The sequence below is a fragment of the Myodes glareolus genome, chromosome 10 (genome assembly GCF_982192425.1).
Source record: "Myodes glareolus chromosome 10, mMyoGla1.1, whole genome shotgun sequence".
Classification (NCBI taxonomy): domain Eukaryota; kingdom Metazoa; phylum Chordata; class Mammalia; order Rodentia; family Cricetidae; genus Myodes; species Myodes glareolus.
The window spans coordinates 26,028,047-26,047,116 of record NC_142035.1 but is presented as its reverse complement, the minus strand read 5'-3'; the positions used below and the strand labels follow the sequence as shown (position 1 = coordinate 26,047,116).

The 19,070-nt window shown below is 43.8% G+C and overlaps 1 protein-coding gene across 2 annotated transcripts in view; it reads left to right on the top strand.

The window, feature by feature from the left end:
* Tm9sf4 (transmembrane 9 superfamily member 4) overlaps positions 1–19,070 on the top strand; it is a 43,413-nt gene that overhangs the window by 3,349 nt on the left and 20,994 nt on the right. Inside the window, exons 2-4 of one of the 2 annotated variants that reach the window (XM_048445564.3) lie at positions 10,406–10,522; positions 13,703–13,802; positions 18,887–19,055. In XM_048445564.3, coding sequence (XP_048301521.1) covers positions 10,406–10,522; positions 13,703–13,802; positions 18,887–19,055 — 386 coding nt within the window. The remainder of the gene's footprint in view (positions 1–10,405; positions 10,523–13,702; positions 13,803–18,886; positions 19,056–19,070) is intronic. The other variant, XM_048445565.3, reaches the window with a different exon arrangement.

The following is a 19,070-nucleotide window of genomic DNA, read 5'->3' as shown; positions in this document are numbered from 1 at the left end:
CCAGTTTATCCTAGTTTGAAGGCTTTTATTCCATGTAGGGCAGAGTAATCAGCTGACTGACACCAGGTTGGAGCCAATAGAGGTGCTGATAGGGCAGCTGGATGGAAGTAGAGCAGGAGGCAGCAGCTCCTCAGACTCTGTTTCATGTGGTGGCAGCTGCTGTCTCCTTTGGGCTTTCAGAGCATCAGTCACACTGGAGAAGGAGGCAAAAGCTCGGCTCATTGTAGTACAGGCATTGATTTCATGTGTGTCCTGGCAAATGGATTTGGCTTTCTTGGTCTGTTTATGTAGATTCCATGTGTGACAATAATACTTGAACTTCAGCTGGGGGTGGTCGTACATGCCATTAATCCCAGCACTCAGGAGGCAGAGACAGGTGCATTTCTGAGAGTTCTGCTAACCTGGTCTACATAGGGAGTTCCAGGCAAGAAAGAGACGTCTTAAAAAAAAAAATGGACTTCATGATTTCTAAGTTCAGGTGGAATGTTCTACAGTGAGTGCTTACATCAAAGCTACTTTTGCTAGTGTACTGTGCAGTTAAACTTGTTTGTACCAATCCCCGTTCTTGTGCTCCCTCCCTTCCAGGGTGTTGTGTTGGGGATATTTTCTGTCTGCTTCCTTGACTTGCCTCACCTGGAACATACTCTACAGGAACCACTGTATCCTGGGAACTGAGTGCCTATACCAAGCCTTGGTTAATGTGTTTCTCTGAGCAGTCTCTTTTAAAGGAGGCCCCCAGCCCCCAGGAAATGCAGAGGAGATGGTATTTAGTTGCCTCTTGGTCTCTGTTTTACAACTTGAACAAAAGGTCTCCTTTGATCTTGGAATTAAAGAAGTGGGTTACAGAATGTTGGAGAAGGTTGAGTTTTGATCTCTGTACACTGGCGGGGAGGTGGGAAGGACCCAGGATGAGCAGAGCCATCTGGCCACGGATGGTAGGGGCCACTGCCTTCTGCTGCTTTGATCCCTGAACCATTTGCTGTCACTGTTGTTTCCCAGATGGAGTGGGGGACACCCAAGACTTTCTCAATTCCACCTCATTCCTTTTCATTGCTTCCTCTGTGCCGTCCAATATGTCCAGTATGATTTCTCACCTACATCCGCTGCCTTAAGCTGACAGAGCCTCCCCAGGCTTTGAGGTTCAGGTATAGGCTGGGTGTAAAAGCCGGGGTAGAATTACTTTTGTGACTGGGCAAACTTATTGTCTCTGGAAGCCTGTTATTTTTTTTCTTAATATTTTCATTGTGGTGAAATAGATGTAAAATTTGCACAAGTTCAGGACGTTTCCTACATTTAGTGTTACCGCAGCACCTCCTCCAGCCGTTTCCAGAGCTTACCCACCGTTCCATACTGAATCTAGTCCCATAATTTGGAACTGGGGATGAGACTCCTCAAAAGAATTATTGTAATAGTGATCTGAGTGCCTAGCACTTTGTAGCTGGCATCCCAGAGTTGAAGTGTTGTTGGCCTTCCTTGTCTGGGCCTACTGTCTGTGGACCTGGGAGCTATTTTGTGAATGCCCCCTAGGGCAGGGAAGAGCAGTCATTTCTGCATTGCTCTCCTTCGGGGTTTCTAGCTGTGCACAGCTTTGCATAGCTTTGGGAAGATAGTGTTTCACCTGGACTTCTTCCTGACAGGCTTCTCTAACCCTCTCCACCTTCTCCAGGTTTTTAGTCTTGCCTTGTTTCTGTTTAGCTATCGTGTCTCTGTTCTGAAGTAAAGGCTGCATTTTTGATTGCTAGTGGCTAATTTAGTTCTGGGTATTTTGTTTTATTTTCATGTAGCTGGGTGAGTTCTTTAGCTTCTTGGGGGTCTTGGTGAGTGGTCTTTAGTTGTCATTAGCCTTCATTCACCTGTGGTTGAATTCTTAGGGAGCTTTAACTAATTAGATAATTGATTTCAGTTAACTGTTGGCAAACAGTGCCTTGAAAGCCTCCCTACCCCCACCCCTGTGCCTCAGTTCCTTAATCTGGGGAGTAGTCCCTGACCTTAAAGTGGTGCTGCGTGTGGAGAGGAAGAACAAAATAGCAGGCTCCAGTGTGCCGTGAGAAAGGCACTGCTTCTTCTGCAGGAAGGCATAGAAATAGCCTGTTCAAGATTGGTCCCAGCTGTGTGACTAGGTGATGCTGTTTATAGGAAAAGCTGGAGAGGCAGAGAGCTCCAGTAAAGAAGAGGTTAACATCTGGTCACAGAAATGCTTTGGATGAACAATTTTCACTTCTCAGGAGAAACTCCCTGTTTTCTTTGGGAGAGGTTAACTGTCCACAGCTTTCAAAGGGGCAAAATTGGCAGGCTGAATATTTCCTAGTACCCTTCCCTTAGGTTGCTATGGGTCGGGAGCTGGGGGTTTGCTGGTTGCTTCTGAACATCCAGACCCTAAGAATTTAAAAAAAAAAAAAAAAAAAAAAAAAAAAAAACAGGAGAAACTGATTCTTGGGTCCCTTGAGCTTTTCAACTTTCCAGGTCACTGGTACTTTTGCCAGGGGTGGAGTGTTAGATTACCTGCAGAGAGTTCTCAATTACCATCATCTGGTTCCTGACAGGCTGCCCCTACAGTCTTGTGACGCTGTGGAATGCACTGCTGCTTGTCTTTTAGGACTCTGGGCAAACCTGACTTTGTACTGAGCTTCACCACAGGTGAAAAGTGTGAGACCAAAGTCAAGAGGTGCGGGCTAGATAGATGATGGCGCAGTGGTAAGAAGACTTGTTCTTGGTGGGCGCCATCCGTGATTCCAGTTCCTGTTCCGGGAGACTTCAGGAACCAGACATACATATGGTGTACAGATACAGGCAAAATACTCACTCGTAAAATCTAATAATAATAATTTTGACAAAAGACCAAAGAACAAGACAGAAATTTCCCAATATGCAGGAATTCTGTATCTTTTACAGAAGTGAACAAGGGGCCACCATCCTCTCAAGCTTTGGGACCCATAAACTGCTAAGTCTTCAAGCCTTCTTAAATCGGTTAACATCCTAATATTAGGACTTTTGACATCAGGATATGTAGCTTTTATCAGCATCTTATGGGAGTTTACAAGACTCTTTCAAGGTTAGAATTGCTGATTTAGTTATCACCTGACAACCTGGTGGCCAAATTTTTTTCTAGACATTCTGTATGTCTCCCATCTAGGTAATTTTACAGGCAGTACATTTCCTTCCCTTAAAATATAAATGTAAGCCAGGCAGTGGTGGTGCACACTTTAACCCCAACACTCGGGAAGCAGAGGCAGGCAGATCTCTGTAAGTTCGAGCCCAGAGCAAATTGCAGGACAGCCAAGATTATACCGAGAAATGCAGTCTCAAACAAGACAGACAGACAGACAGAAAGACGAAAAGAAAGAAAAAAATATAAATGTATTACTGGGAATGTAGTTTAGTTGGTAAAATGCTGACCTAGCAAGCATTAGGCCTTGGGTTCCATCTCTGTCCAGCACTGCATAAACTGGTCATAGCACTGCATACCTGTATTCTTAGCATCGGGATAATGAAGATAGGAGAACAGAAGTTCAAGGTTTCCTGTCTATATAGCAAGTTCAAGGTCATTCTGGACTATATGAGACTCTTTTAGTTTTTTAAAAATTTGTATGTATCATTGTGTATAATGCTGATCCATGTATATGGGAAAGTGTATATGAAAATATAAAAATATGACACAGCACCAAAGCTACAGAGAAACCTTGTCTCGAAAAAAATTAAATTAAAAAAAACAGAAATACGAAGAAATACATAATCAATATGTACAATTTTAATTTGTTAATTTTTTTAAAACCTGGGTAAATTACTTGGCTTTGCTTGTTTGGCAACCTGAGTTCAGTCCCTGGAATCCAAGCAAAGATGGAAGAAGACTGACTTTACAGCTGTCTTCTGACCTCTGCACACCCTGTAGCATGTAAGCACAGATGGCATGCACACTGCAGACACACAATAACAATAAAGGAAAAATAGAAAAGCTGGATAAGTCACTTGGCATTTCTATAATATTTTATGCATATATAATTTTTACTTTTAAAACCTTTTAGGTTGGTTGTGGTTGTGTATGCCCTTAATCTTTGCACTGGGGTCGGGGGTGCAAAGGCAAGTGGATCTCTATGAGTTTAAGACGAATCTGGTCTATATAGGGAGTTCCAGGACAGCCAATACTACATAGTAAGACCCTGTCTCAAAACAATAAAAGCCCAGCTTACTGTAATGGTTCCAGCAAACAGCAGCTTAGATATTGTCACTTATCACCAAGCTTCACCAGATGTCATCACATTGTCACATCCTTTCACCTCTACCCATCCTAGCTAGTTCCTTCAGGTATATTAAGCTATACTTCATACTATAAATCACTATTGTGAATGTACAGGGCAGTGACCTTCAGCTTTGTGTAAACTTTTGCCCTTGTTACAGTGACAGCAATGGTATAGGACAGTTCTGTTACCCCAAGTTCCCTCACATTGGTCAAGGGAGTGGTGCAATCAGGCCCTTGTTCCCACAGCCAAACCACCACTAATCTGATTTTTGTCTCTGTAAATTTCCTTTGCTGGGCATTCCATGGAAACGAAGTCGTGTGTTATATAAATGTCTGCATCTGGCTTCTGTTACTTAGGATAGTGTTTTCTGGGTTATTCCTTCTTGTGGTGTTTATTGGTAGTTTTTGTTTTTTGTTTGTTTTTGCTCATAGATGTAGTGTTTTTTCTGCTTTTGCTAATGATTAGACTTTTGAGTTGTTTTCAGTTTTCAACTATAGTAGTTCCCCCAGTCTGAGGGGGGGTGTGTTCCAAGCCCTCTGAGGAGATGCTTGGAATCCAGCCGGGATAGAACTCTGTGTTTTCACTATTTTGTGTACTAGGAGTTGAATCTAGGGTATGTGCTAGGCAATGCTTTGCCCAGACCTCCTCTTTTGAGACAGTCTTATTAAGTTGTGCAAGCTGGCTTTGAATTCACTCTGTAGCCAAGCAGACCTTGAGTTTGGTGATTTCCTGCCTCAGCCTTTTAGGTAACTAGATTATAGGCCTGTGCCCACTTGTTAACTGGGTGTTGCTGCCTCCTTGAGTTGTAAGAGCTTTTTATGCATCCTGAACCAGTCCCCTTTGCCTACATCACTCACAAAGATTTTCCTGTCCATGGCCTAGAAGTGTACAATTTTTTATTTTTATGAAATTTATTAATTTTAATGGGTCATATTTTTGGTGGCATCTCTAAAACATCTTCATTTAACTTCAAGTGACAGTTTTTCTTCTAGGAACTTTAGTTTCAGCTTTTGTTTTCATCTGTTGTTCATTTTGAATTTATTGTTTTTGTGAATGATCTAATGTTAATTGTGAATATGGTTACCACATAGTTAAAGCTTTTGTTTCTCTTGCCAGTGTTTTGTAATTTTCAATAAATAAGCCCTTAAAATTCATTTTCATGTATCTAGACATGGGTAATGCTTGCCTGTATTCAGGCATCTGAGAGGCTGAAGGAGGACAAGTACCACGAGTTTGAGGCCAGCCCAGACTACATAGAGAGCACCAGGCCACCTTGTCTCGAACCAAAACAAAATGCTTTTTGTTTTCCCTTTTTTTTCTTTATTACCTGTAATGTTGAATGTAGCTTGTGTCGACCATGCTTGGCAAGTGCTTTACCACTCTGCTACATCCAGCCCAAAGTCCTTTCTGATCTATTCTTAGGGACTGGAAAGGTGTCAGCAGTGCAGAGCACTTGACTGCCCTTCAGAGGACCCAGGTTTGGCTTCCAGCACCACATGGTGATTATAACTCCAGTTCCCGGGGCTCCAACACCTTTTTAGACCTTCTCAGGCTCACACACACACACACGGTATACATACACTCGTTTGTATGTGTACACATATAATAAGTATTTTTAATATATATTCTTAAATTTTTTTCAATACCAAGTAGAACTATGTCTTAATTTTATTTTTGAGTTGCTTATAGCCAGTATATAGAAATACAATTATTTTTTATATATCAATTTGATAGTTTGTGCTTTTCCTCAGCTTGTTTAATTCTAGTTATTGTATAGATTTCTTAGAGTGTTCTAGATGCAAGATTATATGATCTACAAATAAAAGCATTTGTTACTTAATTTTTCAGTTTGGATGTGTTTAAATTTCAGTTTTATTCCTTTCATGTGCTGGTTTATACCATAGAAGAATAGACATGGCAAGAATGTGTATCCGCTTTTGTTCCTGATCTTAAGGGAACTTAGCATTTAGTTTTTCACCATTAAGTGTGATGATTGCCTGTGGGTTTTCATAGCTGCCCTTTGAGTGGGGAAGTTCCTTTTTAGTTGTGCTTTAAGTTGTTTTGATAACTGTGTTGAATTTTGTCAGCTGCCTTTTCTATGTCAGTTGTGATGCTGACTTTTTTCCCTGATGCTGCTTCTATGACATGCGGTAGTAATTGACGAGCGAGGCCTTCCTTGCATTCTTAGGATAAGTCAAACACCACCACATTCTATAGGCCAGAATGACCTCAGCTCATTCTGTTCTGCCTCCAGACTGCTGGGGTTACAGGTCTAATTCACCATAATTAGCTGAGGTGGGTTTTGTGCTGTTAATTGCAGAACACTTTCTTAAGGATATTTCCATCTGTGATCATGCTAAAATTTTTTGATAGTTTTTTCCTTTTTGATTACTTTGTTTGATTTTGGCATATACTTAAAAGGGGGGGCAGGGTCTCATTGTATATTCCTGGCTGGCCTCAAACTTGCTATTTGGACCAAGGGCCTCAAACTCACAGAGATCTACCTGCCTCTGCTTCTGGAGTGCTGGGACTAAAGTTGTGCCACCAAACACACTGGTATGTGCTTTCAAACATTTAAACAGACAAGAATAAACTAGGATCATTTTTATATACCTGAGAACTTGTGTTGGCAGTACTTGAGAGTAGCTCTGTCTCTCACGTTGCTAATTCTCTCCTCAAAGATGATCCAGTTTATCTCCATCTAGCATACTCTTTGTTTTGTTCTATTTAGAGACGGAGTTTATTTATTTATCATGTGTACACATTTGCATCTGTGTGAGTTCATGTATACAGTGTGTTGTGTATGCAGATGCCCAAGACGCCCGAGGGCGTTGGAACCCCTGGAACTTGAGATACGGGCTGTGTAAGCCTTCTGACGTGGGTGCTAGGAACTGACCCCATGTCCTTTGCAAGAGCAGTAAGTCTTCTTAACCACTGAACATCTCTCTACTACCACCACTCCCTTTTTGGAGATGGGATATTGCTATGTTGCTTAGAGGTTGGTCTTGAACTCATAGACTCAAGTAATCCTCTCGTCTCAGCAGCCTCCAGAGTAATTGGGATTGCAGGCATGTGCCACAGCTCCCCCCCCCGCCCCCGGTTATGAAATGGGAATACAGGCTTATACATGAGAAGAACCTAAAACTGTGCCTGGCACATATTGGCATTTAGTAAATATTAGTTGTTGTCGTCAGCATCATACATTTTAATATATGATGCTGACCAGGCTATAGACCAGGCTGGCCTTGAACTTGGAGATCCACCTACTTCTGCCTCCTGAGCGCTGGGATCAGAAACATGCACCACCATCAGCCGGCTCATCATCTTATATTAAAACTCACCTGTCTCAGCAGAGCACACATATTCCATCATCATATTTGGGTTGCAAGACCTGGGATGTTATTATTTGAGGGAGGGGAGTGAGTTGAGATGGGATCTCACATAGCCAGGCTGGCCTAGAACTCACTGTGTCGCTGAGGATGACCTTAAACATCCATCTATTCCTCCTGCTTCTGTCTTCCAAGTGCTAGGATTAGAGTGTATGCCACACCTCTAAGGTGATGCTGGAATCAAACCCAGGACTCTGAGCATACTAGGCATGCACACTGCCTTCTAGCCCACAGTCACAGCCCCCAAGTTAGTCCATCTCTCTGTCTCAGATTAACTGGAAGTCCACAGCACAATAGTGCAGAAGTGGACAGGTAGCCACAGTAAGATAAGCAGTGAGGGTAAGGTGCTGAGCACAGCAGCTAGGTAAAGTCTCCATGCCTGTTCAGTTTTGTGTTCTTCACAGGTGTTAATGACTCTGGTTCCTTGTTGCTTTTTAATGTTGCTTTCCTGCTGGCGTGAGCATGAATCTCACTGTTTATTTTTGGGTTTTGTTTGTTTGGGGGAGGAGGAAAGGCTTCATTGGTTTGAGACTTTGGAACCAAAGTGAATTGAAGTCTTCCCAGATTTACTTTTCGTTCTTCTGCAACCTGAGGTCTCAAGGGAGCCTTCTGCTGCCCTGGGCAGTGTTCTCAGTTAGGTCTGGAGATTCTGTTTCTGAAGGAGGTAGAACTAAAGTAACTTCTTAGATTTAATTGGCCTGATAAACTTAGAAGATTTTAATCCTCTGTCTGTGCTTCAAGTCACTTATCAGATAAGGCTAAAGGTCTGGTGTCAGGCTTTTTAGTAGGAAATCCAGAACACATTTTCTTTACATTAACAGAAACAGTGATCTTGGTGCCTTACATGTGAGACTAGCGACTTGGGACTGGAGAGATGGCTCAGTCACTAAAATGCTTGCCGTGCAAGTATGACGACCCTGAATTCAGGTTCCAACACCCACACAGAAAGTGAACAGGTCCAGAGCTGCATACCTGAGCTGGTCTAACTCAGTCCGTGAGCTTTAGGTTCAGTGAAAGATCGTCTCTAAGAAAAGATGGGGAACAATTGGGAAGACATCAGATGTTACACATATGTACACACATGTACATATATTTAAAAAAGTTACTAAAAAGAGTAGTTGGGACTAGAGAGATGGCTCAGCAGTTAAGAGATCTGTGGTTCATTTCCTAGCACCCACATGGCAGGTTACAACTGTACGTAACTCTAGTTCCAGTGGTTCCAACACTCTTCTGGCCTCCACTGGCATCGGGCACACATGTGGTGCAGAGATGTATATACAGGCAAACACCCATATAATAATAATAATATAAAGAGTAGTGACTTAGAGATCAGTAAGTGGCTCCAACCCCACTTCCCTTACGTGAATCTCTTATAAAAAGGAGGAGACAGAAACGGGCCAGAACTGCTTAGCTGAGGGGCAGGCTATAATGCCCTGCCAATATTTGAGGCCCCCAAATTTAATGCCTTCTCTGAATATGGCAACCGCCTCCCTATTTGATTGTCAGGATACACTTTTAACCTGACCAGAGCGAATTAGAGACCCATACTTCCTGCTTCCCAGTTGATTCTAGGCCACACCTCACTCCCACAGAACAGTTAGTTCTTCACTCTTACTGCTAGGTCGTCCTGCAGAATTTACTCTGATTCACCAGGCCCAGGGCATAACCAGAGTGTCTATGCTTCTAAGAAGCTTCTAGAAAATGCTGCTGCTGCTGCTCTCCACAGATGTCACTTTGAGTGTGAGCATCTAGATACCCTTTAAACATACTGAAAGTAGGACACTGACTCCCAGAGATTCAGGATGATCCGTAATCTGGATGAAGCTAGGTATTGTGGTTTAGTCCCAGCACATAGGAAGCAGGCAGATCTCTCAAGTCCAGCCCTGTCTACATAATGAGTTCCAGGTCAGCCAGAGTTATGCAGTGAGACCCAAAATAAAAACAATAGGACTGTTTGGTTTGGTTTTGTTTGGGGAAGAGGTTTGAGATAGAGTTTCTCTATATAGCCCTAGCTGCCCCGAACCTCGCTATGTAGACCAGACTGGTTGTGAACTCACAAAGATTACCTGGCTTTGCCTCTTGAATGCTAGGATTAAAGGCATGTGCTAACATGTCCCCCACTCCTCAATCTCATGCAGTACAGGTTGGTCTGGAACTTGGCATCTTCCTCCCTCTAATTAAGATTGTGGGTGTACATTATCACACCTGGCTAGCTGTATTTCTAAAGTGATGTAAATTTATAATTGTATATAAAATGTTAGAAAGAACATACACAGAAGAAGGGGGGAGCCTATCCGTCCATATAGCATTCTGGTAAATGTCTTTCCTTGTATATTTTGGTAGAGTTGCCATATCTTTCTTAACGTGTAGAAACAGTCCAGAGCCCGGAGAGATGGTTCAGTGGGTAAGAGGGCTTGTGCTCTTCCAGAGGGCTTTAAAACTTTAAAAAATCTTAAGAATAAAATTGCTGGGGATTCTAGGAAATCTAGTCAAGTTGCTATCTGCATATGCCCCAGTTTGAAGTCTGCCCATCATATCAGAGCACAGAGTGACATTTTAATATCTCAGACTAGCAGTAGTGCCAAGTCTGTTTTCCTTCCAGATAGTAATTGTTTGACCCATCTTGTCCCATTTCTGGGACATTGAGGCATTTTGGGAAGCAACTTTGCAAGGGCCTCAGACTTCCCAGAATAGAGGTGACGCTGGTCAGTACAAGCAGATTTGAAGATTCCTACTTAATCTACCCTGCAGGAAAGTTCACTTCTCTCTCTCCCCCAGCAGGTTTGGTGGCCAAGGTTCCTGCTGCTTCTCTGTCTCACATGTAAAACAAACACCTTCTATGTCCCTGGAGTCGCACCAATCAACTTCCACCAAAACGACCCGGTAGAGATCAAGGTGAGTGCTTGGGTCATAGGAACACCTGTGCCTAGCAACCAGACTAGAGGACTGTGTTGAGCTGTTCATGTCCATCCTGGTCTTACAGAGAACACGGACAGACAAGGGCCAGCTCCCCTGGGAAAAAGAGGGTTGACTCCATACTACATGGCTGCCTACAGTTCTGCCTTTTCATTGTCCCCCTCTGCCTCTGGGTCTCTGTCTCCTCACTCTCACTCTTTCTGTGAAGTGTGTCATACGCCACTGCACCCATCTGTGTGTTACTCTGCTTCCTTCTGTGACTTCTCTGCCTCCCTTTCTCATCTGCTCCATCATCTTTCATTGCCAGCTGGTCAGATGTCTGTGTTGTAAGAAGCTCTCTTCCTTACACCTTGCAGGAAAAACAAGAGTAACATTTCCTGAGGGTTATTACATGCTATGCGTTGGGCTCTGCTCAGGTCAAGATGCCCCCAGTAACCTTCTGAGGGAAATTTTGTTTTACAGATTTTCTGTGTGTTTCATAGATATGGAAACTAATGCACAAAGAAGTGAGCCCATTGATCACATGCAGAGAAATGCAAACACTGACACCAAGTGAGATCCATGATGTGAGCACGTGACATCACGTCAGTCTGAGGTCAGCTCCTGACTCCAGGGCCCTTAGGAAATCATGGTTAGAGCGTTTGGAATGCCAGCTTTCTCACCGCAGTGCCTTTTCTCTCACTTTTGACCTTTGCCCACGACCCAGAGCAAAGCTTGGTATAGAGGTCCAGTAGTATCTGACCTCTAGCCCTGCCAAACTAGAGTCAGAGAGGATACCTGGGCTGGAAGGAGACCATAAAGATGGAATGCACCTCTTCATAATCCTGGGGTGTGATTATACCCCCACCCCACTCCCATTGTCTAGAGAACAAAAAACAAGAATTAACAACAGTGAATTTGGGGGTAATGTTTCCTTAATTAATTCATAACTTGTTTTTGTTGGTTTGTTTGTTTTGATTGGCTTGGTTCAGTTTTAAGACAGGGTATCAAGTAGCTTAGGTTTGCCTTGAACATTGGGTAGCTGAAGATGACTTTGAACTCCTGATCTTCCTTCATTTATCTCCCAAGTTCTGGAATCACAGTCTGTGCCACTACACAGTTTATGTAACATGTATAAACTCAGGTCCTTAGTGTCTTCAGGCTGACATCCCAAAAGCTCTAACCAAGTCTCCTGAGGGCCCTGGAGTCAGGAGCTGACCTCAGACTGACATGCCATTTACTCACTTCCTGGATCTCACTTAGTGGCAGTGTTTGCTTTTCTCTGCATGTGCTTATGGGATATGAGATGCTATTCCAGACCCATCTGGGGTGTGATCCAACCTGTGGTATGTATACCACACTGCCTGTTTAAATGCCCTCAAATTTCTTAATTCCACAATAAGAGTTTTAAGTAAGGTTTGTAGAACTGTTCTAAAATTCAAAACATTGTTTACACTTTTAGATGGTTTCTGAGGACTAACAGGTAGTTCCTAAGTAGTTAAAAATAATTTCAGTTATATTTAAAGGGCTTTTTATTACATTTTATTTATTTCTCTGTGCATATGTTGTGCCACAACATACATGTGGAATCAGAGGACAACTTGGAAGAGTTGTTTTCTCATTCTACCATGTGAGTCTGCGGGATGGGAACTCAGATCATTGGGTTTAGCAAAAAGTATCTTTATCTACTCAGCAATCTCAGTGGCCTAAAGCTTTATTTTTTTACAGTATTTTCACTGGTTCTGTTTTCTTTTTTGTTTGTTAGAGACAGGCTCTCATGTAGTCAAACGTGGCTTCAAGATTACTATATAGCTAAAGATGGTCTTGAACATTCTTTAAAATTTGTATTTGTTATTATTAATGTGCACATACATAATGTATATGGGAGTAGGGCTAGACCACAGCAGGGATGTGGAGGTCACAGTAAGTTCTGTGCAGTTGATTTTCCCCTTCCACCTTTACACGGGTTCTGTAGATACAACTTGGGTCACCAGACTTGTGTGGCAAGCTCCTTTACCCATGAAGCCCTGGGTTTGGTCCCTTGTACCACCATGCCTGGCTTATAGCTAAGAATAACCTTGAACTTCTGATTCTCCTGCCTCTACCTCCTAGGTGCCAGCCTTAGAAGTATGTGCCACCATGCCCATTTTGTATGATGCTAAGGATCAAACCTGTGACTTTGCATATTCTAGTGGGGCACCCTGCCAACTCAGCTACGTTTCTAGATTGTCTCTCTGTCTCTATTCCTGTCTCTCCTCTCTCTTTCCTTTCTTCTTACCCCTTCTTTCCTCTTTTCTTTCTTGGTTTTACTCTGTAACTTGAGTTTACTCTCCTGTTGTCTCAATCTTGAGTATATCATGGTTGATCAGTTTCCCATCGTAGAGGTTGTAGAAGGCTTCTATGTTTTTCCTCTTTGGCCATTTGTTTAGCAATATTAAATGAACATCAACTGTGCTGTGCTCATAAGTGGGAAAAAACTGATTTTTAAAGACATAGGGAAAACCAGGGTGTGGTGACTGGTGGCTCACACTAGTGATGAGAGCACTGAGAATTGTGGATTCAAGGCCAGCCTGAGCTACAGAGAAAGACACTGTCGCAAATAAAAAATAAAATAAAAATAAAACAATATACAATAATTACATTTTATGTGACAAGCTCTGAAGAAAGCTGAGAGAGTTGAAATGGAGTGATGGAGTTGATTTAGATACAGTGGGTAGGGAAGGGCTCGTGGGTTGGAGGAATTTTAGCTGAGACCTAGATAGGAGAAAGCATCAGATGAGCACAGAGGGCGCAGAGAGGGATGGCAGGGGAAGCCTGAGGTCAAAGAGCTGTAGGCTCAAGGAACTGAAGGGACAGGGCTACATGTGGCAAGTAAGGCACAGACCTCTTTGTTCTAAAGCCTCCTGCAGAAGGGCACTAAAGTGATATTATCTTGACCAAGAGCAGCCATATGTTTACGACTCAGTGAATATTGGATCTCACTGTGGCTTTAAACTAAACCTGCGTGCTGTCTACAGCAAAATCCAGAATTGTGGGCTGTACAGGAGTGGTGTGCAGTGAACTTGCCTATTGGGTGATAGTGCTAAGTGTGCTAAAGACATCTGAGTGCCAAGGAGTCTTCTTGGAACAGCCTTCTGTTTCTGGTGGATTGAAGAATAACAGCTTCTCTCCTTCCTGCAGGCTGTGAAGCTTACCAGCTCTCGGACCCAACTTCCTTACGAGTACTACTCATTGCCTTTCTGCCAGCCCAAAAAGATAACCTACAAGGCAGAGAATCTGGGTAAGCCTCTCGTACTGCTTCAGCCTGTCTTACAGGGGAACCTGGCATGGTTTTCATAGTAACTGCCTTACCTAACACTTGCTATGTGCTAACACTGTTGTACATAGTTTATGTACAACAGTGTTTATGTGTTAGCTCAGTGAGTCATAATGGCCCTGCAGAGGTAGTGATTTTGTGTCGGTTTTGTAGACTGACTTGACTTTGGTTATACTGTTAGGTAATAGCTAACCTGGGCTTTACTAGTTTTCAGGGTGAGAGCACTTAACTTCTAACCATAGCAGCTTTCCCTTGGTTTCTAGATAGCCCTTTCTTTTCTAGTGGCTGCTATTGCTTGCTCTGCCCTTATCCTGTTTTTGGTGTGTATTGGTCAGAGATTGACATTAGGTGTCTTCCTGGATTGCTTTTCACAGTATTTATTGGGACATGGTTTCTTTTTTGAACCTGAAGCTCACTGATTTGGTTAGTCTGGCTATCCAGGTTGCTCCGGGGATTCCTGACTCTATTCCCTAGTGCTGGGATCACAGGCAGGTCAGCACATCCACCCAGTATTTATGTGGGTACTAAGGAGCTGATCCCAAGCACTTTACCCATTGAACCATCTCCCTAGATCATTGCTCTACCTTTAATTAAAAGGTTGGTGTAAATATCGTACTTATATATAAAATTCTCAAAAACTAAAAGAATAGAAAAGTCTGGGCAGTAGTGATGTGCTCCTTTAATCCCAGCATTTGAGAGGCAAAAGCAGGTGGATCTCTGAGCTTGAGGCCAGCCTGGTCTACATAGTGAGTTCCAGGACAGCCAGGACTACACAGTGAAACCCTGTCTCAAAAAAACAAAAAAGAAAAGAGTGATTATCTTTGCCTTGAAGCCAGCGAAAACATTGACATTCTTGCTAAGCCAAGCAAGACTTACTCAGAAAGTGTATACTCTCCCGCTGGAGGTACCTCTTCAGGACAGTTGCTTGTGCTTCCTCTCTGCCTGTCTCAGCCTTAAGTCCTAGAGAAACAAGCAGGCAGACACTCCTTGAATCTCAGAGGCCTCAACAGATTTCCGTCTTACATCTTAGCAAAGAGAAGGAAGACACTTGTTCTCTAAAGGTTTGTTTTATTTATTCGTGTGTGCTCGTTGTGTGAGTGTATGTGATGTGTATGTGAGTAAGTACACTTGGAGGCCAGAAGAGATGCCTCAGAGCTGGAGTTACAGGCATTTTGTGGTGCACCTGGCTTATCCTGTGGTGCTGAGATGTGAAGTCCAGTTCTCAGGGCTGTGCAGCAAGTGCTGTTTTCTGAAGAGCCGTCTCTTTGTGCCCTCTTTTTGTTTTTGGGGTTTTTTGTTTTGTTTTGTTGAGATAAGATTTCCAATGTGGAATCTGCCATGTTGCCTATTGCCCAAACTGTCTTTAAACCTATGATCCTCCTGCTTCAACCTTCTGAGTGCTGGGATCTGAATTCCAACCCTCATGATCATGCAGCAGTTGCTAACTGCCGAGATATGGGGTGCCATAAGACAGGTGCTGGGGATCAAACCTAGGAACGTGGGTATGCTGGGCAAGTGCTCTCCACTGAGCTACACCCTAGCCTTTGGGAATTAGTTCTTTTAAATGTTTTTTTTTATTAGCATATATTGTTTAGTCACATCATGGCTTCTGGTTCATTATTAAAAGGTGACTGGCCTGCTGTCTGGGCTACTTGAGAGGCTCAGCAGGAGCACAGCTTGAGCTGGGGAGTTTGAAAACAACCTGGGTACATAGTGAGACCCTGTCTCAAAAAAAAAAAAAGTGGGGTAAGGGATGACTTAGCTAGGCATGATGGCCCATGCCTTTAGTCACAGCACTCCAGAGGCAGAGACAACAGGTGGATCTCTAGGAGTTCAAGACCAGCCTAGTCCACATAGTAAATTCCAGATCAGCCAAGGCAATATAGTGAGACCCTGTCTCAAAAGAAAGAGGAATAGTTATGTATTTTTTAGAAATGAGACATGCTAGATCAGGATGTCCTCTTTCCCTTTTTCCTTCCACAAGACAGGGTTTCTCTGTGTATGTAGCCTTAGCTGTCCTGGAACAGAGATCCACCTGCCCCTGCCTCCTGAGTCCTGGGAATAAGGTGTGCACTGCCACCACCTAGCACCTTCTTTTTTTTTTTTAATATTTTTTATGGTTTATTTAACTTTTTTTTTTTTAATGTGCATTGGTATGAAGGTGTCAGATCCCCTGGAACTGGATTTTCAGACAGTTGTGAACTGCCATGTGGGTGCTGGGAATTGAACCCGGGTCCACTGGAAGAGCAGTCAGTGCTCTTAACCACTGAGCCATCTCTCCAGCCCTGCACCTTCTTTCTTAATTCAATTTACTTTCCAAATTTAAGAAGTGACACAGCCTTCCTCAGTTTGTGGCCTCTTTTCTCTACAGTTCCTCCTCTCTTCAAGTCAGCGCCTCATTGGCTTGCAAATAAATGAGCAGTAGGACATGGTGTAAGGAAAGAGCCCACTCCTGGAACTGAGGTTTCTCTCCCGCATGCCAGTTCCCGAGTAGCCACTCTGAGGCCTAATATTAATTACAAACGGTTTGGTCTATTAATTCAGGCTTAGTATTAACTAGCTCTTACAACTAAATTAACTCATTTCTATTAGTCTATATTTTACCACAAGGCTTGTGACTTGTTACCTCACATCTTGCTTCTCCAGTGGCTGCTGGCTTCTTCCTGACTCCACCGTCTTTCTTCCGGTATCTTTGCTTAGATATCCCTCCTGACTCTATTCTGCCTGGCTATTGGCCAAATTGGGTTCTTTATTAACCAATGGTAATAAAACATATTCACAGCATACAGAGGAGCATCCCACTTTAACTCCGGGGATCATGTTGAGCTACTGTCTCTAGTCCTGGTTGTCTATAAAATGCCATTTCAGCAGTGGGCTATGCAGATGTCCTGTTGATATCCTCATGCTCTGTTCACCACTGATCCCAGACTTACAGGCTCACGTGCACTGTCAGGCATCTGATAGCACCTGAGGAAGAGAGGCCTTCACCCTCTTCACTCTCTTCCTTTTCCTCTCCTGGATGGCCTGTGCCATACTCAAGACATCACATAGGGCTGCTACCTTGCATGACTACCTGCTGTCTCTAATGCGGTAAAGTTTGTGGCTCTACCACTTTGCACTTATCTACCAACAGCACATAGCATCCAACTGCCTTACCTTTAGAAACCAGAGTGTCTTCCCTTCCTTATATATAGTACCCAGTAAGCAGCTGGTTCCCACAGTTCTACCACCTTCACTGCTCTTGAATCTGTGTGCCATGATGGTGACCTCCCCACACACTCTTCCTGTGTTTGTTCTTTCTTCTTGACTGGTGCCATTACTACAGCCAGATTTTTGCATCCCTATTTCTGCACAAAGCAGTCAGAGTAATCTTTCTGTGATCATAACTGCAGACAGATGATGTCTTCTCTATCCCTATTGGAACCCCTCATGAACTTCTTAGTTTTCTGGACAAAGATCATATAGTCTGTGCTGCACCCTAAGGCCAACCCCAACCCATCTCTTACCCATCTCTCCAACTCTCCCAGGTCACTCCCAGACACTGCTTTGCCACACACAGGTGATCTCAAAGTCTCTGCCCCCAAGCAGCCTTTGCTTTTATCTAAATTGCCTGGTTAATACTGCCCCTCCTCCAAGCCCTACTAGCTCACTGAGATTTCCCTGGATCTACTCTCCATGACATCAGTTACACAATACATTTTCACCCTGCTATTTCATCAGTCTCTTTCACACTAGAACTTAGGGTCATAAGTTCTACAAATATGTCTGTTCAATGTTGTATTTTCAGGCCTGGCACATAGCCAGTTTCCAGTAAGCGTTGGGGAATGAATGAGTAAGTGAGTAGATAAGGCATGTTGAGTGTAGCAAGTAGATGCACTGGCATATGTTGGACCGAGTACTTGTGGAGGTGGTAGTCCTGCCTGTTGGCATGGTGTGTCTCCTTCAGCCTGACCCAGTTTCATATCATTACTGTTGAACTAATGAGCAGCTCTGAGTGAAAACACAGTGGGTCTAGTTGATGCTTCCCAGCTGCTTAGTGCCTGTGAGTATAACATTTGGCTTCAGGTTCCTTGGGGGAAACAGGCATGAAGTGCCAGTGCATTAAGTAGTAGGTGTTGGCTCAGAGAGCTCCCTGGTAGTAGTGGGGGTCAGACCTACACAAATTAACATGCTGCAAAGTAACGTCACTGACGTAGAGGAGCTGCACAGAGATATAGAAAGGTCTTGGGTAGGAGGCCAGCTGGCTGCAGAGGTGATGCCAGTGTTGCAAATGATGTTCTTTGTCGCCTGCCTGATCTGTGCCTGGGAGTGAATTAACCCCTCAGTTCTCAGTATATCTGTAAGGAGAATATAAACTGCTGTCTCATTTTCTGGAGGAGGGAATTGAAGCTTGGTAAAGTGACATGCACAGACTAAGCTGGTAAGTCTCAGGCAGGGTGAGTTAGCAGGTAGCCTAGCGTCAGAATATTTTCTTCACTGTATAGGGGGGGAACAGGAGGGAGTGGCAAGCTTCAGGCTGACAGGGTCAGCAAAAGCATCTTGGGGGCAGAGACTTTGAGATCACCTGTGTGTGGCAAAGCAGTGTCTGGGAGTGACCTGGGAGAGTTGGAGAGATGGGTAAGAGATGGGTTGGGGCTGGCCTTAGGGTGGAGCACACACTATATGATCTTTGTCCAGAAAGCTAAGAAGTTCATGAGGGGTTCCAATAGGGATAGAGAAGATATCGCCTGTCTGCAGTTATGGGATCAGGAAGGGTTATTAAAAGAAAGGGGAGTGTAGGGCAAGATGACACACCAAGCATAGGATGCCACCGAGGACTCTAGAGATATGGGAGTATGGGAGGATGTGGAGCATCTACCAGCAATGGAACACAGAGTAGAGAGGGTAGCGGAACAGTTGAAACAGGTGGGGCAGAGCCTGACAACGGGTCTGTGGCACTGTGACATCCTTGGAGCTCCGTTTTGTCCTGCTGTCTACAGCCCTGTGACTGCTGGCCTCAGCCACCACAGGGCTGAAGCTCTGAGCTCCATCTGTCTCTCTTATGGCAGGAGAGGTGCTGAGAGGGGACCGGATTGTCAACACCCCTTTCCAGGTTCTCATGAACAGTGAGAAGAAGTGTGAAGTTCTCTGTGGTCAGTCCAGCAAGCCAGTGACCCTGACAGTGGAGCAGAGCAGGCTGGTGGCCGAGCGCATCACAGAAGACTACTACGTTCACCTGTAAGTTACCCGCTA